This window comes from Salvelinus sp. IW2-2015, linkage group LG18 (genome assembly GCF_002910315.2).
Source record: "Salvelinus sp. IW2-2015 linkage group LG18, ASM291031v2, whole genome shotgun sequence".
In the NCBI taxonomy this organism is placed as follows: Eukaryota; Metazoa; Chordata; class Actinopteri; order Salmoniformes; family Salmonidae; genus Salvelinus; species Salvelinus sp. IW2-2015.
The window spans coordinates 46,289,440-46,316,672 of NC_036858.1; the positions used below are offsets into that span (position 1 = coordinate 46,289,440).

Sequence of the window (27,233 nt, forward strand, 5' to 3'; positions counted from 1 at the left end):
GCATCTGACCATAAGGCGCTACAGAGGGTAGTGCAAACGGCCCAGTGCATCATTGGGGCCAAGCTTCCTGTCATCCAGGACCTATATAATAGGCAGTGTCAGAGGAAAGCCCATAAAATTGTCAGAGACTCCAGTCACCCAAGTTATAGACTGTTTTATCTGCTACCGCACGGCAAGCGGTACCGGAGCGCCAAGTCTAGGACAAAAAGGCTCCTCAACAGCTTCTACCCTCAAGCCATAAGACTCCTGAACATCTAATTAAATGGCTATCCAGACTATTTGCATTGCCCCCCCCTACGCTGCTACTACTCTCTGTTATTATCTATGCCTAGTCACTTTAATAACTCTTCATTAATTTACATATTACCTCAATTACCTCGACACCGGTGCCCCCGCACATTGACTCAGTACCAGTACCCCCTGTATATAGCCCCGCTATTGCTATTTACTGCTGCTCTTGAATTATTTGTAATTCTTATCTTTTACTTTTTTAGGTATTTTCTTTAAACTGCATTGTTGGTTAAGGGCTTGTAAGTAAGCATTTCACTGTAAGGTCTGCACCTGCTGTATTCGGCGCATGTGACAAATACAATTTGATTTGATTTGATTGAGATCCCCCCCACTGTGTACAGTCATATCTGAGGAGACAGTTATTTAACGGTGATTAACTAGATCATTGTGGTATCCCTTGTAGACCCAGAACTAAGTGGTATGAAGACTGTAAGTAGCAAGAAAAATATTGAGGTCAGAATAGAAGTAGAAGGCTGTATTGAAACGTTTACACAGGCTTGGTTCCCACACTCCTCATGTCAGGTAAGCTATATTTAAATATTGTTTTATGTAATGAGCCAATCTGCTGTACCTTCCATTTCCTGCATATCTAAGCCTCATCTCCTCATCTCTCAAAGGTGAGTTCCTCTGAAGGTAGAGTGAGAGTCACTAAAAAACAGAGCAGATAAGAGTGACTGTCTTTGCTTATCACCACACAGGCAGTAGTATGAAACAGGCCATGCAAATCACCCTGCCCACCTGACTGTACTGTGTGAGCCTGGACAGAGACAGGCTCCTATACGCTAGTCTTGGGTGCATGATGATCATCTCTCCAGATTGATCTCTATGCACACACCTGCTCTTAATGTGTGCCCACACACCCACACACTGCTGCTTGCTGTTGCTGTTCTTGTCAGTTCAATATTGGGACGGTTCCTGACGGTCTTTGTATTTTCTTTTGATACCATATAGTAACAGTCTGCTTAAGTGACAGCAGGGTTCGAGACAGCGACCAAAACACTCGCATTTGTGACCCTTTGACTTTGAAGTGTGACACCAATTTTTTATTGGTCGATAGGGTTCCAGTGAAAAAAATGTGACTGGTCACGTAAGTTTAGTATTGTATAGTATACTGAAACGTTGGTACCAGAACATTAAAAACTGTTTGGTACAAAATGTTTTGTTACTTTCGGTACTTGTGTCAAATGTGTCTCACGTCATCTACTGATTGAGAGAGGATTAAGTCCGTCTACGTCTCCTTATAGCACGAGCACACCGTGCCTGCTCCACTTACTCATTGCTAGCTCTAGCCTGTCAGAAGAACCATTGCACTCACTGGGAGTCTGGGCTGGATCATGTTAGCTCTCCACTCATGCTGCACAGAAGTTAATGCAACACGGCATGTGGAAGTGTTGCAAATGTTAATTACTGTTCGCAAAACATTGTCCATTTTCCAGGCTAGAACACTTTACAATGCAAGAAAATACCATTAGCATCCAGCTGTGTAGGCTAACTGTCCTAGCTTACAGCTGAAGCTAACATCAGTTCACTATCCTAGTACATTGTTTGTGATAATATGCAAACTATAACGCAAAATATGCTGATTTCAAAACTGATTGTCGCCAAAAACCATAGTCATTGACAAGAACTTGATTAATTCACTTCATCTCCCTTGCCTCACGCCTCTTCTGTCTCTCTCACTCAATGCTCTCACTGTGTGTGGATGACGTCATTAGGTCTAAATGAGACAGCGTACACTTTTAGAAAATAAGAGATTGCTTCCCCTATGCAAATGTTGATCAGTAGTACAATAAAATAAGTCCCAAATTGCTTTTTATTTTTCATCTGTAGCACAATGAAATCAGCCAAAACAAGTTTAGTAACTCAATGCATGCACACACTGATAATGCATTCACCTGTATTATGAACCATTATGTTATTATGTAGTTAAATTGGTAAAAGCAAAGTCAAATTGATTGCATGATTGTATAATTGATTGTATAAACAGACACAGGTCAAGTCATTTAAAAAACAATCTCTAATCTAGCCCCCTCTTCCTCTACTTTACAATGACTGTCTAATGAACGTTAATGAAGGAAGATGGTCTATGGATGTCTGTTGTTGTTGTGAAATAATTGACTGCAAGTTAGTGTGATTGTAGTTATTTAATTACACAAATTAATTACACATACATTACATACTGTATTACATACTGCTTACAGTTTGTTAGCATGGTGGCTCCATGTGATCTTGCTTAAGGCTCACTAAGAAAAGCTGTGTGTGATTGGGCGTGTGTCCCTGAGGAATATAGCGGGCACATGGGGGACTTTTTTCTGTTGTTTGTTGAGGAGACAAAGCACAGTTGGAACACATAGATGACATTTTCTCAACATGAGTCCAGCCTTTCAGAGTCACAGTGCCATTGTGAACAGAGCTCTCTTATTACACTGGTCAATATTGGGCTGTGGGGAGTGATATGGTTCACTGCATGGGAACCTGGGCTCTGCCAGCTACTGCTATAGCTGTCAATAGCTAGTCGTCAATAACCCCAAACACCCACTCACGTACACAGACACATACACACACACATTTTGTTTTACTATCATTGTGGGGACCAAACAATTGATTCCCATTCAAAATCCTATTTTCCTTAACCCCTAACCTCTAACCCTTAACCTAATCCTAACTTTAACCCTAAACCCCTAAACCTAACTCCTAAACCTAACCCCTAATTCTAACCATAATACTAACCCTAATTGTAACCCTAATCTTGAACCTAAACCCAAAGCGTAAAATAGCATTTTTCCTTGTGGGGACTGACGAAATGTCCCCACAAGGATAGTAAAACCAAACACACACACACATTCTTAACCTTATAGTCACTGCTCACTAACTGGAACATAGTCTATTACAGATAACAATCCCTCTATCTCTGACTTTCTCCCTCAGTCTGCTGCTGTGTCGATGTGGTGACGGTGACCTTTCCTTTGGCTCCTCTTTCTCTCTCTGTTTGTTTAAACCTGGCGCTCCTCTTCCTTTCACCTGTCTGGGTGCTGCTCTCCTTTCATCTTTGACAAGTAGGGAGGAAAGGGGGGAATGAGGCTTCAGAGAGAGAGGGAGTGAAGAGGGATTAGATTAAAACAAGTGACAGGTTGACACCCTGAGAACCTTTATAGGGGCGGAGGGCTCTTTAAAAAGGTGCAGACACCAGGTCAAACATGCCCAAGCATCATTTAGTGCCTGATAGACCTCAGATAAGATGGGGCTACACAAATAAAACACTGAAGGATTGTTTGAATGGAACACTGTATCACCTGCCGGGTCTATTTTGTTCTTTCAATCAGTGAGTTACTTTTAAGAACTCAATTATATCCAAGTTGTAGTGCAGTATCCACACAGTCTCTATAAACTTCCCCTTGTCCAGGGGTGAAATAAAAAAAGCACAAATGTACTGGAACAAATACCAGTTGGACAGGTAAATACTTTTAGTGTTTTGATTGCACAGTAGATTGCCTCATAGCTGACATTATGAAGTCAAATGACGTGCTATTGCTTTTCTGGTTAGGAGCCACTAGGTGGCATTAAAGTGGGTTTTAGCACCACACAAGCTGTGAATCTGAGGGAAAGATCTCAGTTAATGAAATTAATATTCTCCACACAATTGGAGACCTGCATGAACAATGACATGTTACTAGATAAACTTAATGAATTCAGAATTAAGGATATACATTTAGTCAGGCATATTATAAGCTAATATGTAAGACTTTTTTTAAACAATTATGCTTGATAATGCCTCACTTCATAAACTGAATTTCTTACTAAGTATTTAGCTGAAAAACATTCAATAAATTCATTACAGCATATAAGGGAATAACATATTTTTCTAGTCTTAAGAAATATGTATTTGTTCACACTGTCTCAGTGATTTGTGGGGTTGGCTGCCATTACTCACCCTCTCCACCCCATTAGTTTTAATGAGTTTCTGAATGATCCACAGGTAATTCTTCTCCCATGGAAACCATGGCTGTTAAGTTTACCCTCCTACTGACTGGGAACAATTACATCATAGGCCCTCCTGAGTTTATGATTAATATGACTGTCCACACAACAGCCATGGGGAACTGGTTGTCTAATGAGGGAGGCTGCCTGCACCTATGACAGAGAGACCTGGGGTCAGCTGAAATTTGTCAGAATAGCTCATCTCAATGTTTATTGCTATAATTAGGTTTGCCTGTTGCTGTGTAGTTACCTTCCTGTTTAGTTGCACAGTCAATATCTCAGATTGGATGTTGGTTCCAGCATTTTCTTAGAACAAGAGATTTTGTGTGTCAAAGCAAGAAAGTCAGACCGATTGTTATTGCAGTTAAAGTTAGGAACACTAAGTCAGTCGGCACTATTAAGTCCCATTGTAATATTTTACAAACTTGCATAAAGCCCCCAAACTTGCAAATACACTTCGTTCTTAGGCAGTTCAATCTGATTCCAGTCTGAGCCCTGTAAAGATAATGGCAGTGGTGGAAAATGTACTCAAATCTCATACTTGAGTGAAAGCTAAGATACATGAACAGAAAATGAGAAAATGTAAAAGTCACCCAGTAAAATACTTGAGTAAAAGTCTAAAAGTATTTGGTTTTAAATATACTTCAGTATCAGAAGTAAATATAGTTGCTAAAATATACTTAAGTGTCAAAAGTAAAAGTACAAATCATTTAAAATTTCTTCAATTAAGCAAACCAGGCAGCACAATTTTCTTGTTTTATTTACGGATAGCTAGGTGCACACTCCAACACTCAGACATAATTTACTAAAGAAGCATTTGTATTTAGTGAGTCTGCCATATCAGAGGCAGTATGGATGACCAGGGATGTTCTCTTGAGAAGTGTTCGAATTGGACCATTTTCCAGTCCTGCTAAGCATTCAAAATATAACGAGTACTTTTAGGTGTCAGGGAAAATGTATGGAGTAAAAAGTACATTATTTTCTTTAGGAATGTAGTGACGTAAAAGTAGTAAAAAATATACATAGTACAGTAAAGATACCCAAAAACATTACTTAAGTACTTTACACCACTGGATAATGGGCTCTGGTATATACAGTGGCAAGAAAAAGTATGTGAACCCTTTGGAAATAGATGGATTTCTGCATAAATTGGTTATAAAATTTGATCTGATCTTCATCTAGGTCACAACAATAGACAAACAGTCTGCTTGAACTAATAACACACAAACAATTAAGTTATGTCTTTATTGAACGCACCGTGTAAACATTCACAGTGAACCACTGGATTCAATAACTGGTTGACCCTACTTTGGCAACAATAACCTCAACTAAACGTTTTCTGTAGTTGCGGATCAGACCTGCACAACGGTCAGGAGGAAATTTGGACCATTACTCTTTACAAAACCGTTTCAGTTCAGCAGTATTCTTACGATGTCTGGTGTGAACTGCTCTCTTGAGGTCATGCCACAGCATCTCAATTGGGTTGAGGTAAGGACTCTGGCTGGGCCACTCCAGAAGGCGTATTTTCTTCTGTTGAAGCCATTCTGTTGTTGATTTACTTCTGCGTTTTGGGTCGTTGTCCTGTTGCATCACCCAACTTCTGTTGAACTTCAATTGGCGGACAGATAGCCTAACATTCTCCTGCAAAATGTCTTGATAAACTTGGGAATTCATTTTTCCGTCAATGATAGCAAGGTGTCCAGGCCCTGAGGCAGCAAAGCAGCTCCAAACCATGATGCTCCCTCCACCATACTTTACAGTTGGGATGAAGTTTTGATATTGGTGTGCTGTACTGTGCTCTTGCAGTCATCTTTGCAGGATGGCCACTCCTAGGGAAAGTAGCAACAGTGCTGAACTTTCTCAAGTTATAGACAATTTGTCTTACCGTGGACTGATGAACATCAAGGCTTTTAGAGATACTTTTGTAACCCTTTCCAGCTTTATGCAAGTCAACAATTCTTAATCTTATGTCTTCTGAGATCTCTTTTGTTCGAGGCATGGTTCACATCAGGCAATGCTTCTTGTGAATAGCAAGCCCAAATTTTGTGAGTGTTTTTTATAGGGCAAGGTAGCTCTAACCAACATCTCCAATCTCGTCTCATTGATTGGACTCCAGGTTAGCTGACTCCTGACTCTAATTAGCTTTTGGAGAAGTCATTAGCCTAGGGGTTCACATACTTTTTCCAACCTACACTGTGAATTTTTAAATGATGTATTCAATATAGACAAGAAAAATACAATAATTTCTGTGTTATTAGTTTAAGCACACTATGTTTGCATATTGTTGTGACTTGGATGAAGATCAGATCAAATTTTATGACCAATTTATTCAGAAATCTAGGTAATTCCAAAGGGTTCACATACTTTTTCTTGCCACTGTGGCTCCTTAAGTCAGTCTGGACTTTGTCTGCTGCTCCTGGAACACTTACTGTAGATCCTCAGTGCAATAAAACACCTGCCATCTGTCTGCCCAGAGTTGTCTGTATCTGAATGTACCGCCTATTCATGATGGCCAATGCTGTTTACTCAAGATGCTGAATCATTCTCTTGCTGGGGACTGTTGTGAAAATTAGAAGATTGTACAGAACTTTGACTTGAAGGTCATCACAAATCAGATCAGATTAATGCTATCTTTTTCTATACCCTGTCCTACAATGTTAAACATTTCAAGACATAACCTCCGTTATAAAAAATCAAAAAAATCAGCCATTGACTCACTTACAAGGCTATTCATACCAGTCTCTCCATTACCATTTTCTCACATTCTCATTCATTGATTTCATTGATTTATGCAAATGTTATGTCTCTGACTCCTGTTGTGTTTGTCCTCCAGCTGTTGCAGCTGTGTAGATCAGTGAAGGTTATGAGGCCCTGAAAATTGTGTCTGACTTCAATGTTCCCTCCTGCTGCATCTTTTTTTAATACATTTTTTATTTAACCTTCATTTAACTTGGCAAGTCAGTTAAGAACAAACTCTTATTTACAATGACGGCCTACACCAACCAAACTCAGACAAAGCTGGGCCAATTGTGCGCCACCCTATGGGACTCCCAATCACAGCCAGTTGTGATACAGCCTGGATTCGAACCAGAGTGTCTGTAGTGACGCCTCTAGCACTGAGATGCAGTGCCTTAGACCGCCGCTACGCCACTCGGAAGCCCCAGGTCCCCATTGCTTCTAGGTCCCCACTGCTGGGGTGGCCAACCCTCGGGCAGAGTGGGCCTTCTATTCCCCACCAGAGTACCCCATCAGAGCCTCCATTTTATGAGCCCCACTGTGCAGTATGCTGGGGCCGATCTCAGAGTATTAGCTCACACCAGCTCACTGCTTGACTCATCACATAGTTCTCAGTGAAAAGCCATGAGCTATGTTCCAATGTCCATACTAGCATACCACTAAGAATAAGGCAACATATTGGGCATGCATTCTAAGTCGCGTAGTGTGGATATTAGAACAGAGCCCATGGTATTTTGCCTAATCTGTACCAGGTTTGCAGACTACAGGCCCAGTTGTTGTCTACACTCAGTGTTGCTTAATGAATATGCTAATTTTGTTTGTACAAAAAAAGCTCTGAAATTAAATGTATTCATGATAGTAGTGGAACAGAACTACATTTTAACAACAAGTCTTAAGACTAATGTAATGTAACATTTGTTACTAGTTTCCCTCATGAGCTGAGACCTAGCCTTGGCCTGAGACAGTGCACCAGACCATAGGTGTATGGAAGCCGTATGTCTCAGTAGACACATGGACTGCACTGCTAACAGCATGAGGTAGCTTCACAAAGTGGACCAGTGAGCTATGTGCAATCACCCAACAAATACAATCCCCAGTATATACAGAGACCCACTGGGCACACACTGGTTGAATCAAAGAGGTTTACACGTAATTTCACTAACATTATGTTGAACCAACGTGGAATAGACATTGAATTGACGTCTCTGCCCAGTGGGGGTGGACACTTTTACTGTGAATCTCTCTGCCAGCCACTTTCTCTCATCAAGACCGAATAGGCCATTATGGCAGCTTTTTGATTCAGCGAGATACAAAAATTGTAAACACACAAGATATGTTTAGAATATATTTTATTAATACGAGCAAAGTCATAGAAAATGGTTTGTGACAGAATACATGTGGGAAATGTAGTACTTTATATCCCTCAATTCACTGATCAGATGTCTGCATTACATGTAGGCCTATAATGTTGATCGACTCTTAATAAACAAACATTGTTTGATCTTGCATAGAAACTTAAACTTTTCCATGACAGTGAAATCCGTTGTGTACTGTATCTTTGTCATAATCTGACAATCAATTATCAATGCCCTTAATACATGTACTGTATAGTGTATCTTGTTTTGTTCATGTTTTCCCTTTATAATTGTGTGATAGACATGCAGTCAACAGTTGAACCAAGGAGAAGTTAAAGTTGTCTGCGCATACATTATTCACAAAGATAAATGCCATGCTGTGTTTTAATTGGTTGCGAACCATTTATATAATAGTGTTATATTGTGCAAATGATCAACACATGGATGATTGTGAGAAGGTGCAGCTGACTTTTTAACACTGTCTTTTGATATAGCCTTTCTTCTAACTGAGAATGTGTGGGCAAAAGCGTGATGAACCAATGCAATAAATATTTTAGGGGCTCAAATATGTGTACTAAATTACTCTAGAAAAAGCCAATTCTTCTTAAATTAGATAATCTATAAAACAATGTTTAACTGAAATGTATTATCAGCTACTGGAGGTTGTTATTTTAATAGAAAAATATCCTCCTCATAATTTCTCTGACACAACTGAAATGTTGCTAGGTATTGGATAGCTGAAGTTGCCCCTCTGAATTTGGTAGGCTGATGTCAGTATTGTAAACGGTTCGCCTAAAGAGAGAGGGGGGAGAGAGAGGTTTATCTGGACACTTGAAGGGATGCTTTGAAACGAGGCTTAGATCCCACCCAGTGAAAGAGTAGGCGGGTCAGAGGCGGAGGATGGCATACAGGCGTCATCCCACTCTCGAGTCAGACCAGACGCTTCAACTTTTTATATCAATCGCGAGTGAACTGCTACAGCAAGGAAGTATTCTCAGCTGAGCTGAGATATCCACACCGGAGACAAAAGAGTCGAAAGCTTTTCCCCTCCTTCAAGCAACGTATATTTTGTAGGGGATCTGTTTTTACAAGGCGGAACCACTATTCTTTCGATGTTGACATCGTAGTTTTCTGATTAAAAAGGCATTGGGCTCTAAACTTTTGCGTTTTACGCGTATGTAAGAAGTTCAAAAGCGGATATTCAGATATTTTACCGTTATTAACAACTGTTATGTCGCGCTACTGAAGCGGTCTAGGACATGTCCTATTCGTCCAGGTGAGTGCAAAATAAACATAAGGAAATAGCATGCTGTGATGTTTTTGATAGCTATAATTTCAGAAGACTAAGAATAAACAATATAACAGAAAATCGCACCGCCGCTCTCCCAACTTTGGACTTCACTACCCAACATAGCCCCATAGGCCTAATTACTCGTTTTTAGACCATTATGCTGTCTGGTCTAAATGCATTTATTTTGTAGGCTACCATATCAAATAGGCTATTCATGTGTTTACGTAATGAAACAAAAGTGTTGTATTCAGCTCACGGCTCACGCCTAGACGCGCGCGATGTAACATTAATTGGAGAAAGTTCTTGTTTTGATTAAGTCCCTCCGGTGTCTGCACAACGGTTTAGCGTGGGAGAATTATGTTTTAACAGATGTCCGTCGTTCCTGATTATCTTTAGTAGCCCATTATTTCCATCATAGAAAAGCTTGAAACACTAGCCTACGCATTCTCACTGGGCACACACTGGTTGGAACAACGTTATTTCCACATCATTTCAATGACATGACAGTGAACCAACGTGGAATATACGTTGAATTGAAGTCTGTGCCTAGTGGGATTGGTATTGAATATAATAAAAATACCATATATATATATACATATAGGCGTTTTTTTCCCACGACTGCCTGGATTTAGTCTATGTTGTGTATGTAGCCCTGTTGGTTCCAATGCGATGTTGTCTATAATATGCCTATAGGGCAGTTTTTTGGGGATAGGAATGAGAGAAAAGCAGGCACTTGATTGTTTTGTTTCCTTTTGTTTTCCACATTAACCTATCTTCGCTCTTCTCAGTCTATCCAGCAGTTAATGTGCTACCTGTTGAAGTTGCACGACAATGGGGCTCCTGTTCTCGGGTGATTCAGTGAAGGCGAGGGGCCGAATTGTGTTTCCAATTTCAAGACAAAGTAAAAAGAGATAGGCTACTACTGCAACCTGTGGGTGGCGATAATGGACCAGTTGGCCGCTAGCCTATGATTTTGAATGCAGTTTTTTCGCCCGTCAGTCACAGAGGCATTAATCCAATCAGGTCTGCTTTCAACACATGTTGGTAGAATGTGTGCGGAGTCTGCCGACACTAAAGCAACAAACTGCGTGACTCTATTGTTCGTCGGTTTGACTGCGTTTTCGTTGTCTCTTAAATATGGCTTTCGATTTAACTCTGAATTTTTTTGATATGAGTAAGTATTTATGATATAATAGGCTACTGAAAGTATTATGAAGTATTATAAAGCCGACAGGTAGACTATAGGCCTAATAGAGAAAGAGTGTACGCTGCCTGCGATCCTTCATGCGCAAGAAATCCTCCATGCGTAATTTGGAACCAATTCGAGTATGCAATACATTTTCCCAAGTAACGATCAGATTAATTTCGAAAACATGAATATAACTACATTTGTCTTGGGGATGCACAATATGATATTCACAACTTTCATTTCAGATAGAAGAAGTTAACTTGGCTTGGAGATGGGGTTGTGACGCAGTTAGTACGGCTCGTAACTTCATGCCAACTGTTTCCCCCTGCTAAAAATGCTGGAATCAGCACTTATGTCCAAACAAATAATGGATATAGGCCTATGTGCAGAGGAAGAAGTAACAGCCGAGTCAACAACTTGACTCGACCGGGCGGGATATTTAGTCATGCGCGCTCTGTTTTATTAGCCTACACATTCTATAAAGTATGACTGTTTAGACTTTGAGTCCACAATAGCAAATCTCCAACAAATAATGACATTGCACCGACAAAATAATAAAAAATAGCCTAACTCTGATACTTGATCTATCCTACAGACAACAAAATCAGTCCAATGGCTCGACCATCCTAATTGAGAGAGGGAAATACGGAGAATTGAATCCCGGTGGCGGAGCAGCCTCCGGTGCCGAACCGACTGACAACCCCCAGTTCAGCGAAGGGGAGCAGCAGTCACGGGGAGGAATAATGATGCCGAATAGTCTGCTTGGTTACCAGTCGAGGTCGCCGTTGTTCAGAACACTGTCCAGGTCATCCAGTGGATATTTTTCGTTCGACAGCGATTCTATTCCAAGCTCCCCGCTATTGAAAGATAAGTCGACACAGACTCCGAGCCCATCTAGCCAAGTCATGACTCACGCACTGCAGCGCATGTCTCAAGCACAGGAGACCAATCGAGATTATGGTAAGGCACACCCTTGCTTGTGTCGCACAAATAAATGTTGTTACTCACTATCCAGCCCGCGCTGGGCAGCTGCATGGCATGGCGTATATGATAAATCCTTGACGCGCAAATGATGATATGTGCCACGCCCCTGTGTCAATCGGAAGGTGCACTTTGTTTTGAACTCTTAACCCACACCAGTTGACGACATTCTCTGTCTATTCCAACATATTAAGGTCTTGGTTTATTGCATGCTATTGTTCCTTGGGCGGTTTGTAATGTCTATTGTTATATTTACCTCAGTATCGTAGTCTTTACCATATCTGCATCTGTCCAGCCAACAGAATTACGTGACCATGAGCCAACAGTTGAATTCAACCTCAGCAGGAAGTTTCTAAAGAACAGTATCTGCCCTCTGTTTACTGAGTTGTGTCATAAACCACCAAGGATCCACCTGGGCTCAGACAGGGTGGGTGTGTGCACACGTCATAGCAAAACATGCGCGTGCATATGTGTGTTAAAGGCACCTGTGCGTGCACACAGATTTACACTCAACCTCAATAACATTCCCTGACAAAGCTAGTGGCCATAGAAGACAAGCTAAAGGAAATACACAGGGACAAACAGGCACAGTGCATAATAGATGTGATTGAGCAGCCTGATTCACTTGTGTCCTTTTATTTGCGCTCAGTGTTGCAAAGGCAACATGTAGCGAGTTTGAGTATAGGCCAGTCAAAATAGACCTCTGTGTCTTTTGTCAACAGCAGACAGGGATTCATCTCTGTTCATTCTCCTTAGGAGCCGGCTGATATAAGGACAGATAAATCTCTATCTGTAGTGTTTCACCACATCTCTAATCCCAGAGGCTACTCTTAATGGGGTAGAGAACAACAACTGTTCTATCTCTGATCTTGGGAAGTCAGTGAACTGGCTCCAACTCAAATCATTTTTTTTTAGATAAAGTCTGAATAGTATGTTTGTGGAGAATAACAAATGTTCTCCAGTTTTAGTTCTACCGTATGTCTGTTCTTGCCTGAGGGAGACAGATGCTGTGGAGGAATTATTTTCTGACTATCAGATATGAGTGATCCTAGCGCACATGTAGAACACCACAGCTGTGGTTTTATATCTTCTCAGGGCATAATGCCTTTGGTGACTTAAATGGCATTTTGATTTTGACAACTTTACTTGAGGATTCTTAACAAATATCCTTTATAACTCAGTCATAAGGTTGTCATAATATAACAGAATGCCACATTTCATAATACCAGTCCTACACTTATCTTGGGAAATGTTGTGGTGATGCATGATGCATGTCATGAATTGTCACTGTGCTGTGTTATTGTTATGTCTCTTTTATGACAGTGATTTAACAACATTATACCAGGCCACTTGCAGTAAAGTGTTTCCACATTAACATATGGTTCCACTGATATTACAGGGCCCGTGAGGGATATGAGAAATATTACACATATGTTTCATGACACCTGTGAGTCATAGAAAGAGATCAGAACACATTCATATTGACAACTTAACCACACTATAGGAACCACTTGGCATGTCTGCAAAGTGTCATACTGGCCTTTTCTTAGTAATGCTGTAGCTTGGTCTTTGTTACTAGATTGTGTTCTAATGAGTTCTGACAGCCATTTGCTCTTTGTCCACCAGACGCGTGGCCCAACCCCCTCCACCCCTATAGACCACGGCCACCGCCAACTGCAGGGGACATGTGGCCAGAGACACTGATCGGTCAGGAGCTTCAGCGCATTGGAGATGAATTTAACGACCTCTTCATACATGGGGTGAGTAGGTACACCACACCAGCACTGAGTCTTGTAACCTACTACTGTATATACACATACAAGGTTGGAGGAGCCACATATAAGTGATGATGAGGATGATAATGCCCCTTATATCCAGAAGATGCATCATTTTGGGGGTGTTAGCATTTAATTAAAGGACCCTCTTCAGGGAATGGGTAGCTTCAATATCCAGGGGGTACAAATATGCTACATAGGCACTGCAACAATTATTATATCAGGGTCTTGATAATCACAGGTGTCACTGCAGGGCAGGGGAAAGTTAATCTTCCCATTAGATAGTGTCAATAATTTAAGTGTTCTCTCAGAGCTGCTGCCAAAATCATGGCAGCACTGGTGAACAACATGCCTGTGCTGCCATACGTTTTTTTTCTTCTCTTGCTACTTGCACAGCACATTTCTGGAGGTTGCATCACCTTATTTACAAACCATATCAAGGACGGCACTGTATCAAATGGAGCTGATAAGGTGCTCAGCTCAACATGTGCCATTCTAAATTATTTCACGCTTCCATACTTTCTTTGTGACCTTGACCTAGCATAGACGCGTTCTGTGCTGTAATTTCTTATGTACCGAGGGCTCTCTGGTTTTATAACATTATTTATAATAGATACAGGACAGATCCAATAGCCACATTGAAATTGTGGTGCATAGTGCAGAAGGCAAGATAAAGGGAAATCTGTGCACCTGCTATTGCAACATTGTACAGTAGCTTGTATGTGGGCATGGCGATTAATCAGCCAGCTGTTCATCTACAGTATAATGTCATGTTTTTGTACCTTAAACAATATCTGTGAGTTGGTGATTCATCTTACCCCGGGTTATCATTTTCCTGGTTCATTTTGTAACTCTTACACTTGAACACTAATACTCAAGGCTTGTTGTGTTCATTTTTGGAGAAAATATTTTGTTTACACTCTATGGAGAGTTTTCTCCCATGTTCCTTTCTTGTCACTCTCCATCTGAGCAGACTTGAATTGGCTGAAATCAAATAAGTTTTTCTTGCCAGCTCATAACACCGGGATTTTCTTGTCGTGGACATTGTGTATCTTGCATCTGAAGAATGTTATGATGTGTTTTCTTCATCACCATCCCCAAGAGTCACTGCCTGGTACCCATAAAGGCGGACAGTTTGTCTGTATAACCAAAAAGATTCACTGGAGACACATACTTTTCTTTCAAATGAGTGTGTGAGGAATTGCCGTGAGGTAAATGTTGTGTTACTAATGGCCTCAATGTCTGAGGAGAAATAAATATTTATACACCTTTCAACAAATGAGGCTGTGATTCAGACTTAACACACATTGTAGAACAGAACAGGGCTTGTTTGTGTGTGTGTGGTACTGTATTGGCTAGAGGGAGGTGTATGTATTTTGAGAACAATGAGCCCAATAAAAAGCAGAACATGTTGTGTTCTATGTTCCGTGTTTTGGTCTCAGGTGTTTGGTTGACATCAGAGTGAGGAATTCTGCAAGACTGTCTCTGTCTAGAATCTAGAGCTGTCTCATATGTGACCGACCGCCTTGATTCGGTCTTATGTAGCAAAATTTGAAATTGTGTTTTTTACATTGGATAAAAGCAGAGACACAGAGCTACAAAATGGTATTTCATACACTGCATTTGAGGTACAATGGGAAAGTAATTCTGCTTTGAAAGTTGATGAACTTGAAACCTCACTTTAGAGAAAATGGTGTTAGAATATTTTGTTATCTACTGGAGATCTCTTCTTTTTCTACACCCATTCAACATTGTTCACACCCTCTTAAGCTTTAGCCCCCACCCAAACTCTGACCATTGTACTCGCCCTAGCAGAGCTGGTTAGGCTGTTTTCATGTTATCCAGAGCGTTGGTGACTGTAACTGTGCTGCTGGCAACGATTTAATTACGCTTTTTTGCAGATGTTTACTGACACCGGCAATATTCAATGGGTTTTGAGCGTTTGGTAATTCATCAGTTATTCTGCGCTCTGGCACACTCAGACAAGAGTGTAGATGGCCAGACTGAATTTATGAACGCATTCGAAATGGTTACTTGCATAGTGGAGTCTTTTGTTAAGACATGTAGCTAGCTAGCTAACTAAACAATGAACCATAATCCCAACTCATGACGTTACTACCCTGCATGAATCTGCAGGTAACTAACCAACCAGGTTCAATGTTAGCTAGCTAACATTAGGTTATAACTAGCCCCCAAAAATATTCTGAGGTATGAATAATAAGATCATACACATAACGTTAGCTAGCTAGCTAACAGTACACTTTAACTTGAAATGAAAACACTATGTCAAAATTAGAAATGTGTAATATCTGAAAATGTGGCCCGCTAGACTATCTTAACTGTGGTCTGAAATCGGAGTAGATAGCCAGAGCGAATTTACCAGATAACGTTGCATCTATCAACAGTTCTTGCAATGACATTCTATTGAAATGTATACTTGCATAGTGGAGTATTTTGTTAAGACATGTAGCTAGCTAGCTTGCTAAACAATAAACCATAATCCCAACTCATGACGTTACTAACCTGCATGAATCTGCAGGTAGCTAACCAACCAGGTTCATTGTTAGCTAACAGTACACTTTAACTTGAAATGAATTTTTTTAATGTCAAAATTAGAAGTATGTTATATCTGAAAATGTAGCTAGCTAGACTATCTTACCCGTAGACATCATAGATGTCACGGATGCCATGGTTGCACTTAGTTTGAAGATGTAATCCGGAGACAGGTGTTTTCTCCATCACCTTAGCTATCATACTCGAATTCTGCTAATGCAGTTTTACTACGCAATATTTTTTTTTTAAAGCAGCGTTAGACAGGATTACCTACACATACTGACCAGCTCAAATAGACAGAAGCTTGCTATATGGCAGACCAATCCAAATTCATCTCTAGGCATGTCCAGCCCACTCATTATCTCAGCCAATCATGGCTAGCGGGAAGGTTGCTGACTTTTTCTGTGGCTAAACCAACTAAGCTCATAATTTAACAATTTTATACATATTTACAGATGGCATACAAGTTTGATATTAAGACACTTGAAAGTTCACATGCTCGAGAAGGTATTTCTGCCAAAAAACGCATTTTGATTAAATACATTTTTTGTACGTTCAAATAGCTCTCCTGTGAAGTAGTGACCCGCGGCATAGGCCTAGTTTCCTGAAACAGGTCACATACTGTATGTCTCCTATCTGTCTCAAATGTATATTAAATAACTGCACTACCTTCGCAAAGTATTCAGACCTTGACTTTTTCCACATTTTGTTAGGTTACAGCCTTATTCTAAAATTGATGAGGGAAAAAAACTATTGAATCAATCTACACACAATACCCCATAATGACAAAGCAAAAACAGGTTTTTAGAAATTGTAGCAAATTTATGAAAAATCGAAAACATTACATTTACATAAGTATTCAGACCCTTTACTCAGTACTTGTTTGAAGCAGCTTTGGCAGTGATTTCAGCCTCGAGTCTTCTTGGCTATGACTCGACAAGCTTGGCACACCTTTATTTGGGGAGTTTTCTCCCATTGTTCTCTGCAGATCCTCTCAAGCTCTGTCAGGTTGGATGGGGAGCGTTGCTGCACAACTATTTTCAGGTCTTCAGAGATCTTCGATTGGGTTCAGGTCTGGGCTCTGGCTGGGCCACTCAAGGACATTCAAAGACTTGTCCTGAAGCCACTCCTGCATTGCCTTGGCTGTGTGCTTAGGGTCGTTGTCCTGTTAGAAGGTGAACCTTCGCCCCAGTCTGAGGTACTGAGTGCTCTGGAGTAGGTTGTCATAACGATCTCTCTGTACTTTGCTCCATTCATCTTTGCCTCAATCCTGACAAGTCTCCCAGTACCTGCCTCTGAAAAACATCCCCACAGCATGATGCTGCCACCCCCATTTTTCACCGTAGGAATGGTGGTGCCAGGTTTCCTCCTGACGTGACGCTTGGCATTCATGCCAAGAGTTCAATCTTGGTTTCCCCAGACCGGAGAATCTTGTTTCCCATGGTCGGAGAGTCTTTTAGGTGCCTTTTGGCCACTCGACCATAAAGGCCTGATTGGCGGAGTGCTGCTGAGATGGTTGTCCTTCTGGAAGGTTCTCCCATCTCCATAGAGGAACTCTAGAGCTCTGTCAGAGTTACCATTGAGTTCTTGGCCACCTCCCTGACCAAGGCCCTTCTCCCCTGATTGCTCAGTTTGGCCGGGTGGCCAGCTCTAGGAAGAGTCTTTGTGGTTCCAAACTTCTTCAATTTAAGATTGATGGAGGCCACTGTGTTCTTGGTGACCTTCAATGCTGCAGAATCTTTTTGGTACCCTTCCCCAGATCTGTGCCATGACACAATCCTGTCACGGAGCTCTACGGACAATTCCTTCGACCTCATGGCTTGGTTTTTTGCTCTAACATGCACTGTCAACTGTGGGACCTTATATAGATGGGTTTGTGCCTTTCCAAATCATGTCCAATCAATTGAATTTACCACAGGTGGGCTCCAATCAAGTTGTAGAGACATATCAAGGATGATCAATGGAAACAGGATGCACCTGACCTCAATTTAGGGTCTGAATACTTATGTAAATAAGGTATTTCAGTTTATTTTCTAAAAACCTGTTTTCACTTTGTTGTTATGGGGTATTGTGTGTAGATTGCTGAGGATTTTTATTTATTTAATCCATTTTGGAATACGGCTGTAACGTACAAAATATGGAAAAGTCAAGGGGTCTGAATATTTTCCGAAGGCACTCTATATACAGGTTATTACATTGTGTGTTACTGACAAATTCAGGTGTTTCATCTGGCTTTATGTATATGTTTTCAACTGCCATTAACTGTCATAATGCTTGTATCTGGATCAGATGTAGTATCTCCTGGCTAGTGAGTTATTTCCTTGTAAACAAACCGTTTGTGTGTTTTCAGGTGTCACCTAAGGTGAATTTAAAAAACTCCTGCGCAGTATGTTCGCTGATCTGCAGATCTGTGTCATTTGTCAGACTTCCCAGTCCTCACTTCGGATTGTCTCTATGGCCTCTGGCCACCCACGCAACTGGCCAAATCAAATCAAATTTATTTATATAGCCCTTCTTACATCAGCTGATATATCAAAGTGCTGTACAGAAACCCAGCCTAAAACCCCAAACAGCAAGCAATGTAGGTGTAGAAGCACGGTGGCTAGGAAAAACTCCCTAGAAAGGCCAAAACCTAGGAAGAAACCTAGAGAGGAACCAGGCTATGAGGGGTGGCCAGTCCTCTTCTGGCTGTGCCGGGTGGAGATTATAACAGAACATGGCCAAGATGTTCTATGTTTACATAAATGACCAGCATGGTCAAATAATAATAATCACAGTAGTTGTCGAGGGTGCAACATGTCAGCACCTCAGGAGTAAATGTCAGTTGGCTTTTCGTAGCCAATCATTGAGAGTATCTCTACCGCTCCTGCTGTCTCTAGAGAGTTGAAAACAGCAGGTCTGGGACAGGTAGCACGTCCGGTGAACAGCCTCAGTTCCATAGCCTCAGGCAGAACAGTTGAAACTGGAGCAGCAGCACGGAAAAGGTGGACTGGGGCAGCAAGGAGTCATCATGCCAGGTAGTCCTGAGGCATGGTCCTAGGGCTCAGGTCCTCCGAGAGAGAGAGAGAAAGAGAGAATTAGAGAGAGCATACTTACATTTACACTGGACACCGATAAGACAGGAGAAATACTCCAGATATAACAGACTGACCCTAGCCCCCGACACATAAACTACTGCAGCATAAATCCTGGAGGCTGAGACAGGAGGGGTCAGGAGACACTGTGGCCAATCCGATGATACCCCGGGCCAAACAGGCAGGATATAACCCCACCCACTTTGCCAAAGCACAGCCCCCACACCACTAGAGGGATATCTTCAACCACCAACTTACCATCCTGAGACAAGGCTGAGTATAGCCCACAAAGATCTCCACCACGGCACAACCCAAGGGGGGGCGCCAACCCAGACAGTGGGTTGGCGCCAACTGACCAGTGACCTATTACATTACACACACAGCAGCACGCACGCACGCACGCACGCACGCACGCACGCACGCACGCACGCACGCACGCACGCACGCACGCACGCACGCACGCACGCACGCACGACCCACGCACGCACGCACACACACACACACACACACACACACACACACAACACCACACACACACACACACACACACACACACACACACACACACACACACACACACACACAACACACACACACTCCTCCTTCTCTGCCTAATAGCCATTATGGAAAATACTCTAGCTGTCTGAGTGCGCAATCAAGATCAAGTTTTGGGGTTAGAGAGCTCCGAGGAGGAAGGGTCAGGTTATAGTGACTGGGCAGATGGTTAGTGAGTGAGTGGTTGTGTTGCAGCATGGCAGGGCTACGTGACTGCTCCGCTTCATTTTTCCTACCCTGTGGTTAAGGCTCTCAGAGAGTCCACTGTGGTCTCTAATTATCCACAGGTCCGCCTTTACAGGCCTCATTCACCCAGCGCCATGGAGACCCACTCAGTCCATCCCCGGCCTGGCTCTCCGGACCTGCTCTTTCTCCCAGAGTCAGTTTGAACCCAGGGCTCCAGCGGTTGTCATGCTTTGTGAGAGGCACTGGAAAGAACTTCTAAGTGGAGTTGGTCCGCTGTTAAGTCTTTGAGTGTGTTGTGGGTTTGGGTGTCTCCATACTCTGTTCATCTGGTTCTGTGTTGCTTGTGTGTGTGTTTAGTGGTGGCAATGCTGTGAAGTTAACTTTGCATGTGAAGGTGCTCTGTCCTGTGGACTGAAAAAGGAGGCTTTTAATTCAGGGCACTCGTCTGATACTTTGAGCGTTTAACTGAACCTTCCCAGACTGACAGATTTTTTATTTCACCTTTATTTAGATGTGCAGGGTTTGCATTTTTGGGATTATTCCATTGGTTCCATTGCACTAGGCCTGCTCAATAAAGTGCAGCTAAAGTATTTGAAAGAAATCCAAGTACTATTTGAGCCCAGGTCTGGTGAGACGTCTCTCCAGTGGTAGATATGGCAGATAGTAGAGTGAAACAAAAGGATAAGCACCCTGCTAATGCAAAGCAGATGTCTGGCCACAGAAACATGTTGTATTCTAAGAGAACTAATGTCTGCAGTTTGCCACCCAAATTATCTGAGCATTTACATGGCAGCTGACTTCTTTGTTGAGTTTCTATTCTGTTTTTAAATGGGGTTTGTTACTCAGTTATTTTCCTTAGAAAGTGGTGACACCCCATCTTATATGTGATGCAAGGTTATTTTGGCTTAGGACCAGCAGTCTTTCTCTTGTAGAAAGAGGGAGAGAGAAGTTTGTCTGTTTGGAAACTATTTTAAGCAGCTGTGTAATACCTTGTTTTGATCAAATAAAAGCACAAGCTGAGTAGCATTGAATGTTTCAGTGACAACTTTGTTTTTCCTCAGGCAGCAATTGCAGGCAGACATCTGCGAACGTAATAACGAGTCACTTTAATTTTATGTTGTCTATTCCAAATTCTGTCTGCTCTCCCAATTTGGTCGAATAGTTTTTCAGTGTTCTTCTGGTCTTGTAAGTCATGGCTTCTTGGTTTTGCTTGCATGTGGCGCTGTACTCTGCGTTCTCTCACCCCAGATCAATTGTCAGAGAGAGATTAGTCAGTCTGTGTGTGATGCCGGCATGCCACAACACATTTTGGGCACAGAAACAGCTGAATACTCACGCCCTGATCCATTATACTTGAGACATGGTTTAAGTGTTCATTGTTTGCAACATTGTACCAATTTGCTGGTTATGGGTGTAAAACGTTCAGTGTGTGTATTTCGTGAATTTGGGTATTCACAATATTCTTAAAGGGAAAGAGAAATTGATCCCAGTTTTTAAGGAAACTAACAAGTACAATACACACTAACTCCATTTCAGCTATGTGTGAAATAGCTGAACGTCTTTGAAAGTAATATTGGAATATGTTTTCTACTGTACCCCCCCCCCCCCAGCTAATAACATATTATTAAAGGGATCATTCACCTGTTGATTTGCCTTATGCCACCCTCTCATGTTGCATGCATCTGGGTGTGAAGTGGCGTGTGATTACATACTGTGTGTACTATATAATGCCATACAAAATGCAACATGTAGTCATGATACTATAATACACACCAGAGAGGTTTTACCCTCAGCCTCAATGGCCAAATCTCAGGATACAAGTCTATGTGTTTACACTGTGTTGAAACCACTGCCTGGAATGGCAGCATGTGTTTCATTTGTAGAGCTTACAGTAAGTATATAAGTCATTCCTCTTTCCATCTCATTCCATTAAAATCTCTTTACCATAGGAACATATAGTATTTGTTTCACACATTGTTAAATGGTCCTAAACTTCGAATGAGGATATGTTCTAATCAAACAACCTTTCAACAGCTTGTTTTAAGTTATTGTTAAGGCTTTCAGAACCATAATTTACATCTAGCCAAACCTTCGATCTGTCAATTCTCTAATGAACTCATCATGTTTGGCCTGAATGAGAATGGGGTTTTACAAGGTTGCCAGTCCTGCTCTAAGTCTATCTCACAGAGGAGTTAATGCACCTCAATTTAAGTTTACTTCCTCATCACCTGTTTCCTCAGACACTATTCACAGTCACTCCAGGTTTCTGTGGTTCTTGGCACGACTCATTTAGCGTAAAACCAAGCAATGATAGTCCTCTTGCATTTGTTCCTAAAATCCTTTTGTTGAGAGCAGAATACCTGAGGCACAGGGCTGGTTTACAATGTCTGCACTGTTATGGTTACCTGCCAAGCTGCTCTGAATCCACACACCTGCAGTGATTCACTAATGGAGCGATGCCCAAGTCATACTTCAGCACAGTTCCTGTAAGAAACAGTTGTTTTTTTCACCTCGAAGCACTAAGGGAAAAGTATAATTTTTTTCTCTTCATTTTATACTTGTAAAATGAATCACGCTTCCTCCGTCCCGTCTGCCAAAGGGCCACAGGGGAAATGCTCAGCGCTTATCGCAAAAGCCCTGCCAAACTAGTGGCCTCAGGCCAAAGTGCCGGCCTGGCCAAGATAGCCACCTGTTTTCACCTCCACTATGCCAAGTCTGCAGAGGTAATTGTCTGTGAGAGAAGTAGTCCATCCATCCCTCATTATTAGGATACCATGACCTGGCCATGTCCAAGTGCACCACTGAAGACCTAATAGAATGGCTCAATCTCTTCCCTAATCTCCATTCACCTCACAGTGAAAATGTCCCTATTTGTGTTTAGTTCATGAAGTGCCCTTTCCATTGGAGCTGAAGTAGCTGCCCTAATAGAATGGCCTTTATGACACTGCTGCTGCATTGTAGTGCTCATTAAGAGATATGTTGTAAACCTGGTATGTCAGGGTTCTCTTCAGCCCAAGGCTGTAGGACTAGTGTGGTTGTTTGCAGGGCCTCTGACCAACATAGCAATGTTGACACAAAGATCAGAAGAGCAGAACATTAACCCTCAATTGAGATGGTAAATACAGTTAACGTGGTTGCTCATTTAAATAAAATCACATTTTATTTGTCACATGCTTGGTAAACAACAGGTGTAGACTAACAGTGAAATACTTACTTATGGGCCCTTCACAACAATGCAGAGAGAAAAATATAAAAATAATTGAAAGATTATAATACGAGGAATAAATGCACAATGAGTAATGATAACTTGGCTATAGACATGAGGTAACAGTACCGAGTCGATGTGCAGGGGTACGAGTTAATTGAGGTAGATATGTACATATAGGTAGGGGTAAAGTGACTAGGTAACAGGATAGATAATAAGCAGTGGCAGCAGCATACGTGATGAGTCAAAAGAGTTAGTGCAAAAAGGGTCAATGCAGATAGTCCGTGTAGCTATTTGGTTAATTAGCAGCTTTATGGCATGGGGGTTGAAGCTGTTCAGGGTCCTGTTGGTTCCAGACTTTAATGCTCAATTGTGCTTCTATAATTCAATGCTGTGTACACATCATTACCAAACTCATTCGTATACAAACACATCATGGTACTGTATCACAGGAGCACAAACACATCATGGTACTGTATCACAGGAGCACAAACACATCATGGTACTGTATCACAGGAGCACAAACACATGTAAGAACATTATATGTATTTGTCTGGGCCTCTTGTCTGAGTGTGGAGTGAACCCACTGGTCCTAACACCTGGAGAGGGACCAAGGGTTTGGGTTGAAGTGGACCAGGATGTCAGGAACGAGTTGTGTTGGCCTGATTCCTGTGTTTGTAGGGCTGCATGTGTGTGATGACGAGAATTTACCCCTCATGAAAGGACTGGCACACTGACCACAGTTGAATTCAGCCATGTCCATAGCCAGTATTATCAGCAAACCTCAGCTGTCTGCGTTCCACACACAGCACGGGTCATTATGGTTGTCAGGTGAATGGCACTCTTACGCCATGTGTTATGGCAATAATGTTGAATGCTTTATCCTGTATGTTTGTGTATATGTTTAGTGGTTATGTATACAGGAGTATGTGTATGTAACAGGGCTCTTTTCGCTGTGTACCCCACAGCGCCTTGCTGGCAGAAACGGTCAAGTTGCCCAGGCAAACCTGCAGCAGATGCACCAAGAGCCCGCTTTCCTTCTGTGGATGGGGCTCCTGATTGGACGACTATTACAGATCATCCTGCAGAGAAGATGATGGGTAGACAGAAGCCTCAATCCCAATCCTGCAGCACCCAGCAGACATGTACTGTAGCACCTGGGAGAATTCTGTCAAAAGACCCTGTACATATGTGATTATATAAAATGCTACATTTTCAGAATGGATCCTCCTGCATATGTGGACCTATACAAATTTGTCTTGATGGTTTTTAACTTTGAATGGCCTCAAGATTCCCTGATCCAGGATAAGTTGGAATAGGGAATTTGTACAGCTTTGGAGAATACTTTCTTTGGGAATTCTACAACAACTGGAATTTTGCACCTACTGTATGTTTCCTGCTCAGATTTGGAAAGCTGAGCCTAATCAAACCACCAAAGATGGAGTGTCCTGTTGCAGAGCACTCACAGGGATAATGCCATGTGGGTAATGCGTTGTGGAGATTACATGTGCCTTGTACAGTTTCTCGCTTTTTTACTAAGCTGTTTTCTTTTTCTTGCAGCTATTTATTTTTCACCTATGTATTTAATTTGTTTGTGAGTTTACCCATGGTCAGATGTGTCGAGTCTGCGCTGTGTCTGTTCCTCCTGGTTCTCATGGCTTCTCACTGTTTCCTTTCCTCATCCAAACATCATCTGCAATTCTAATTTGATGCAGCCAGTTCCATGTCCGGTTCCATTGACCCCAGACATTTAAATCTTATTATTAAATATAAAATTATTTGTAAGCACCATTTTTTAAATGTATTTTCTTTCCAAACATATTCAGTACAATAGCAAGGATGTTAGTAATAATTGTAAGAACAACAACAGCTAAAAACATTGATAGCAAATACAATGCCTAAAATAATAATATTTAATTAAATTAAAGTACATGAATTAGGGCAAATAATGTAAGTTCTTGAAACAACTTATTTTACTGTTGTCTCACTTGTTTAACCCTGCCCCTTTTCAGATGTCAAACATAATTGCTGTTATCATTTAGCATTTACCTCGGACGGGCTGTTGTCATGGCTTTCTTAGCCCAGCTGACACTCATGTTGGCCCGGCCAGGTCCTGTGCAGCGCTGCCAGGTCATTAAATGCTCATAGAAGCTTTGCTGGAAGAGAACCAAACTCTGAGCACCAGGGGAGCAGGGCTTTGTCAATGGAGAGCCATGAGCTAACATTAGCCAGAGGAACAGGCAGAGAGAGCCAATGGGTTCAATACAGGTTTTAATGGATGGGATGACTTGCAGTGCTTGAGAACTTAGATCGATAGACAGGGATAAAAACCACCCAACAACCTTGAAGGATCTATATTCAAATTCTTGAAAAATTGTTGTATTTCTAATCTGTGGTAGTATGAATGTTTTTTTAAGGCCCAGTGCAGTCAAAATCCTGTTTTTCCTGTGTTTTGATGAAACTATCACTTTAAAAGTTGGAAGGAATTTGAGGCAGTATAAGTTAATATATACCAATAACAAAGAGTTCCAAACCTCTTTGCCAATAACAGTTAGTTTTCAGATTACATACTCAGACCACTCCGCCAGTCCTAACAAAATTATTGCCAGAGAAATAGTTTTTTGCTAAAGAGCTATTTTTGTTTATTTTTTACAGTTTTAATGGAAAACTATTACAGTAAGGCACTTGCTTAATTGTTACCCAGAAATGATTTGATATTGAGATAAAAACAGATGCATTGGGCCTTTAAGGATAAACAAAAATTGAAGTAGGGTTACTTTGAATGTTACATGCTACCACATTGTGCACCATGGGTTGGTTTGAAATGTTATGTGTCCTCTTGTGTGAGCCAAAGATTGATTACACTGTAATTTTGCTGGTTAGATCTTATTGTATAGTACAGTATAGGCGTGGTTCTGTCCAACTGCCGTGGCCACCCTTTTGATTCCATTGCCTCATATTTGTCAGTCTGCCAGTATTTGATTTGAAAATTAATTTCACACCCACAGTTCAATAAATGTTATCCATGGAATTAAATGTTAACGGTATAAAATGTGCAGATAAAAGCCTATCTTTAAAATAACATAGCACTTACAGCTCATTAGAGGTTTTAATTGCCAAACATCTGCCTTTTAGATTTTTTATTCGCCATGTAGACGAAATGTAAGGTATTAGTTGATGAAATTATCTGCAAACCCAATTTTTATTGAGAAGCGTATCATTCCGTCATGTTTTTCTTTGTGCCAAAATTTTATTTTATTTTTTGGTGTTGTCAAATGAAACCAAAGACCTAATTTCAAAGTTGTGTATCTCAGAAGGGTGTAGTCGAGTCTAGAGGCTTTCCAAGAGAACAACTGAAAGCTGAATTTTCACCTTCTGAAACTGATATGGAAACTTCTCAGACAGTCAGCCAATGGTTCCATGTACTCTAGATATCAATCCATTGACTGACAGCATAGTCCATACTGTCCATACTTCTTAATGGGTAGAGACCAGACCATAGATAGAAATAGCATTTTTCCCAGACACATACAATAACTTAATTTTGATCCGCAACATTCCCAAGTTGTCCTTAGCAAGAGCCATAAATTTCAACCAGTGTCATCTTGGTGGAGGAAGTGCAGGTGTGTCCCTCTTGCACTATGATTACTGTCCCAGATTTCTGTCTGTTCAGGACCCTTTTGCACTGAGCGCAGACAGACATAAACTGATTTATCTGACTCACAGGACCCAGTACATTTGTAGCAAAATGTCAATTTTTTTCAGTTCTTTTTTTTTTGCACTGAAATGTTTTAAGGTTGTGATTTAAATTGTGCATAATGCTGTGCCTGTATAAAGCCTTTTTTCATCTTTTTAAAAATGTGTTTCTGGAATCTTCTTTCATTGTTGATTAAACCACATTCTTTTTAATGATAAGTTAGTAAGCCCCTGTCATTGTTCTATAACTAGAACCACTCATATTGCAGTCATTAATCACAGGCAGTTCATAGAAAGTTTGACCAAAGAAAAATGTGTGGCGAAATATCTTTAGTGCAAACTCTCATTAACATGTCTACATTTTTGTA

General features: G+C 41.2%; 1 protein-coding gene across 1 annotated transcript; it reads left to right on the forward strand.

The window, feature by feature from the left end:
- Positions 1–9,249: 9,249 nt before the first annotated feature.
- LOC111978524 (bcl-2-like protein 11) lies at positions 9,250–27,098 on the forward strand. The gene is made up of 4 exons (XM_024008634.2): positions 9,250–9,636; positions 11,436–11,800; positions 13,448–13,581; positions 24,138–27,098. The coding sequence occupies exons 1-4, from the start codon at positions 9,620–9,622 to the stop codon at positions 24,264–24,266; spliced, it is 645 nt and encodes a 214-aa protein (XP_023864402.1). The 5' UTR covers positions 9,250–9,619; the 3' UTR covers positions 24,267–27,098.
- The last annotated feature ends 135 nt before the right edge of the window (positions 27,099–27,233 follow it).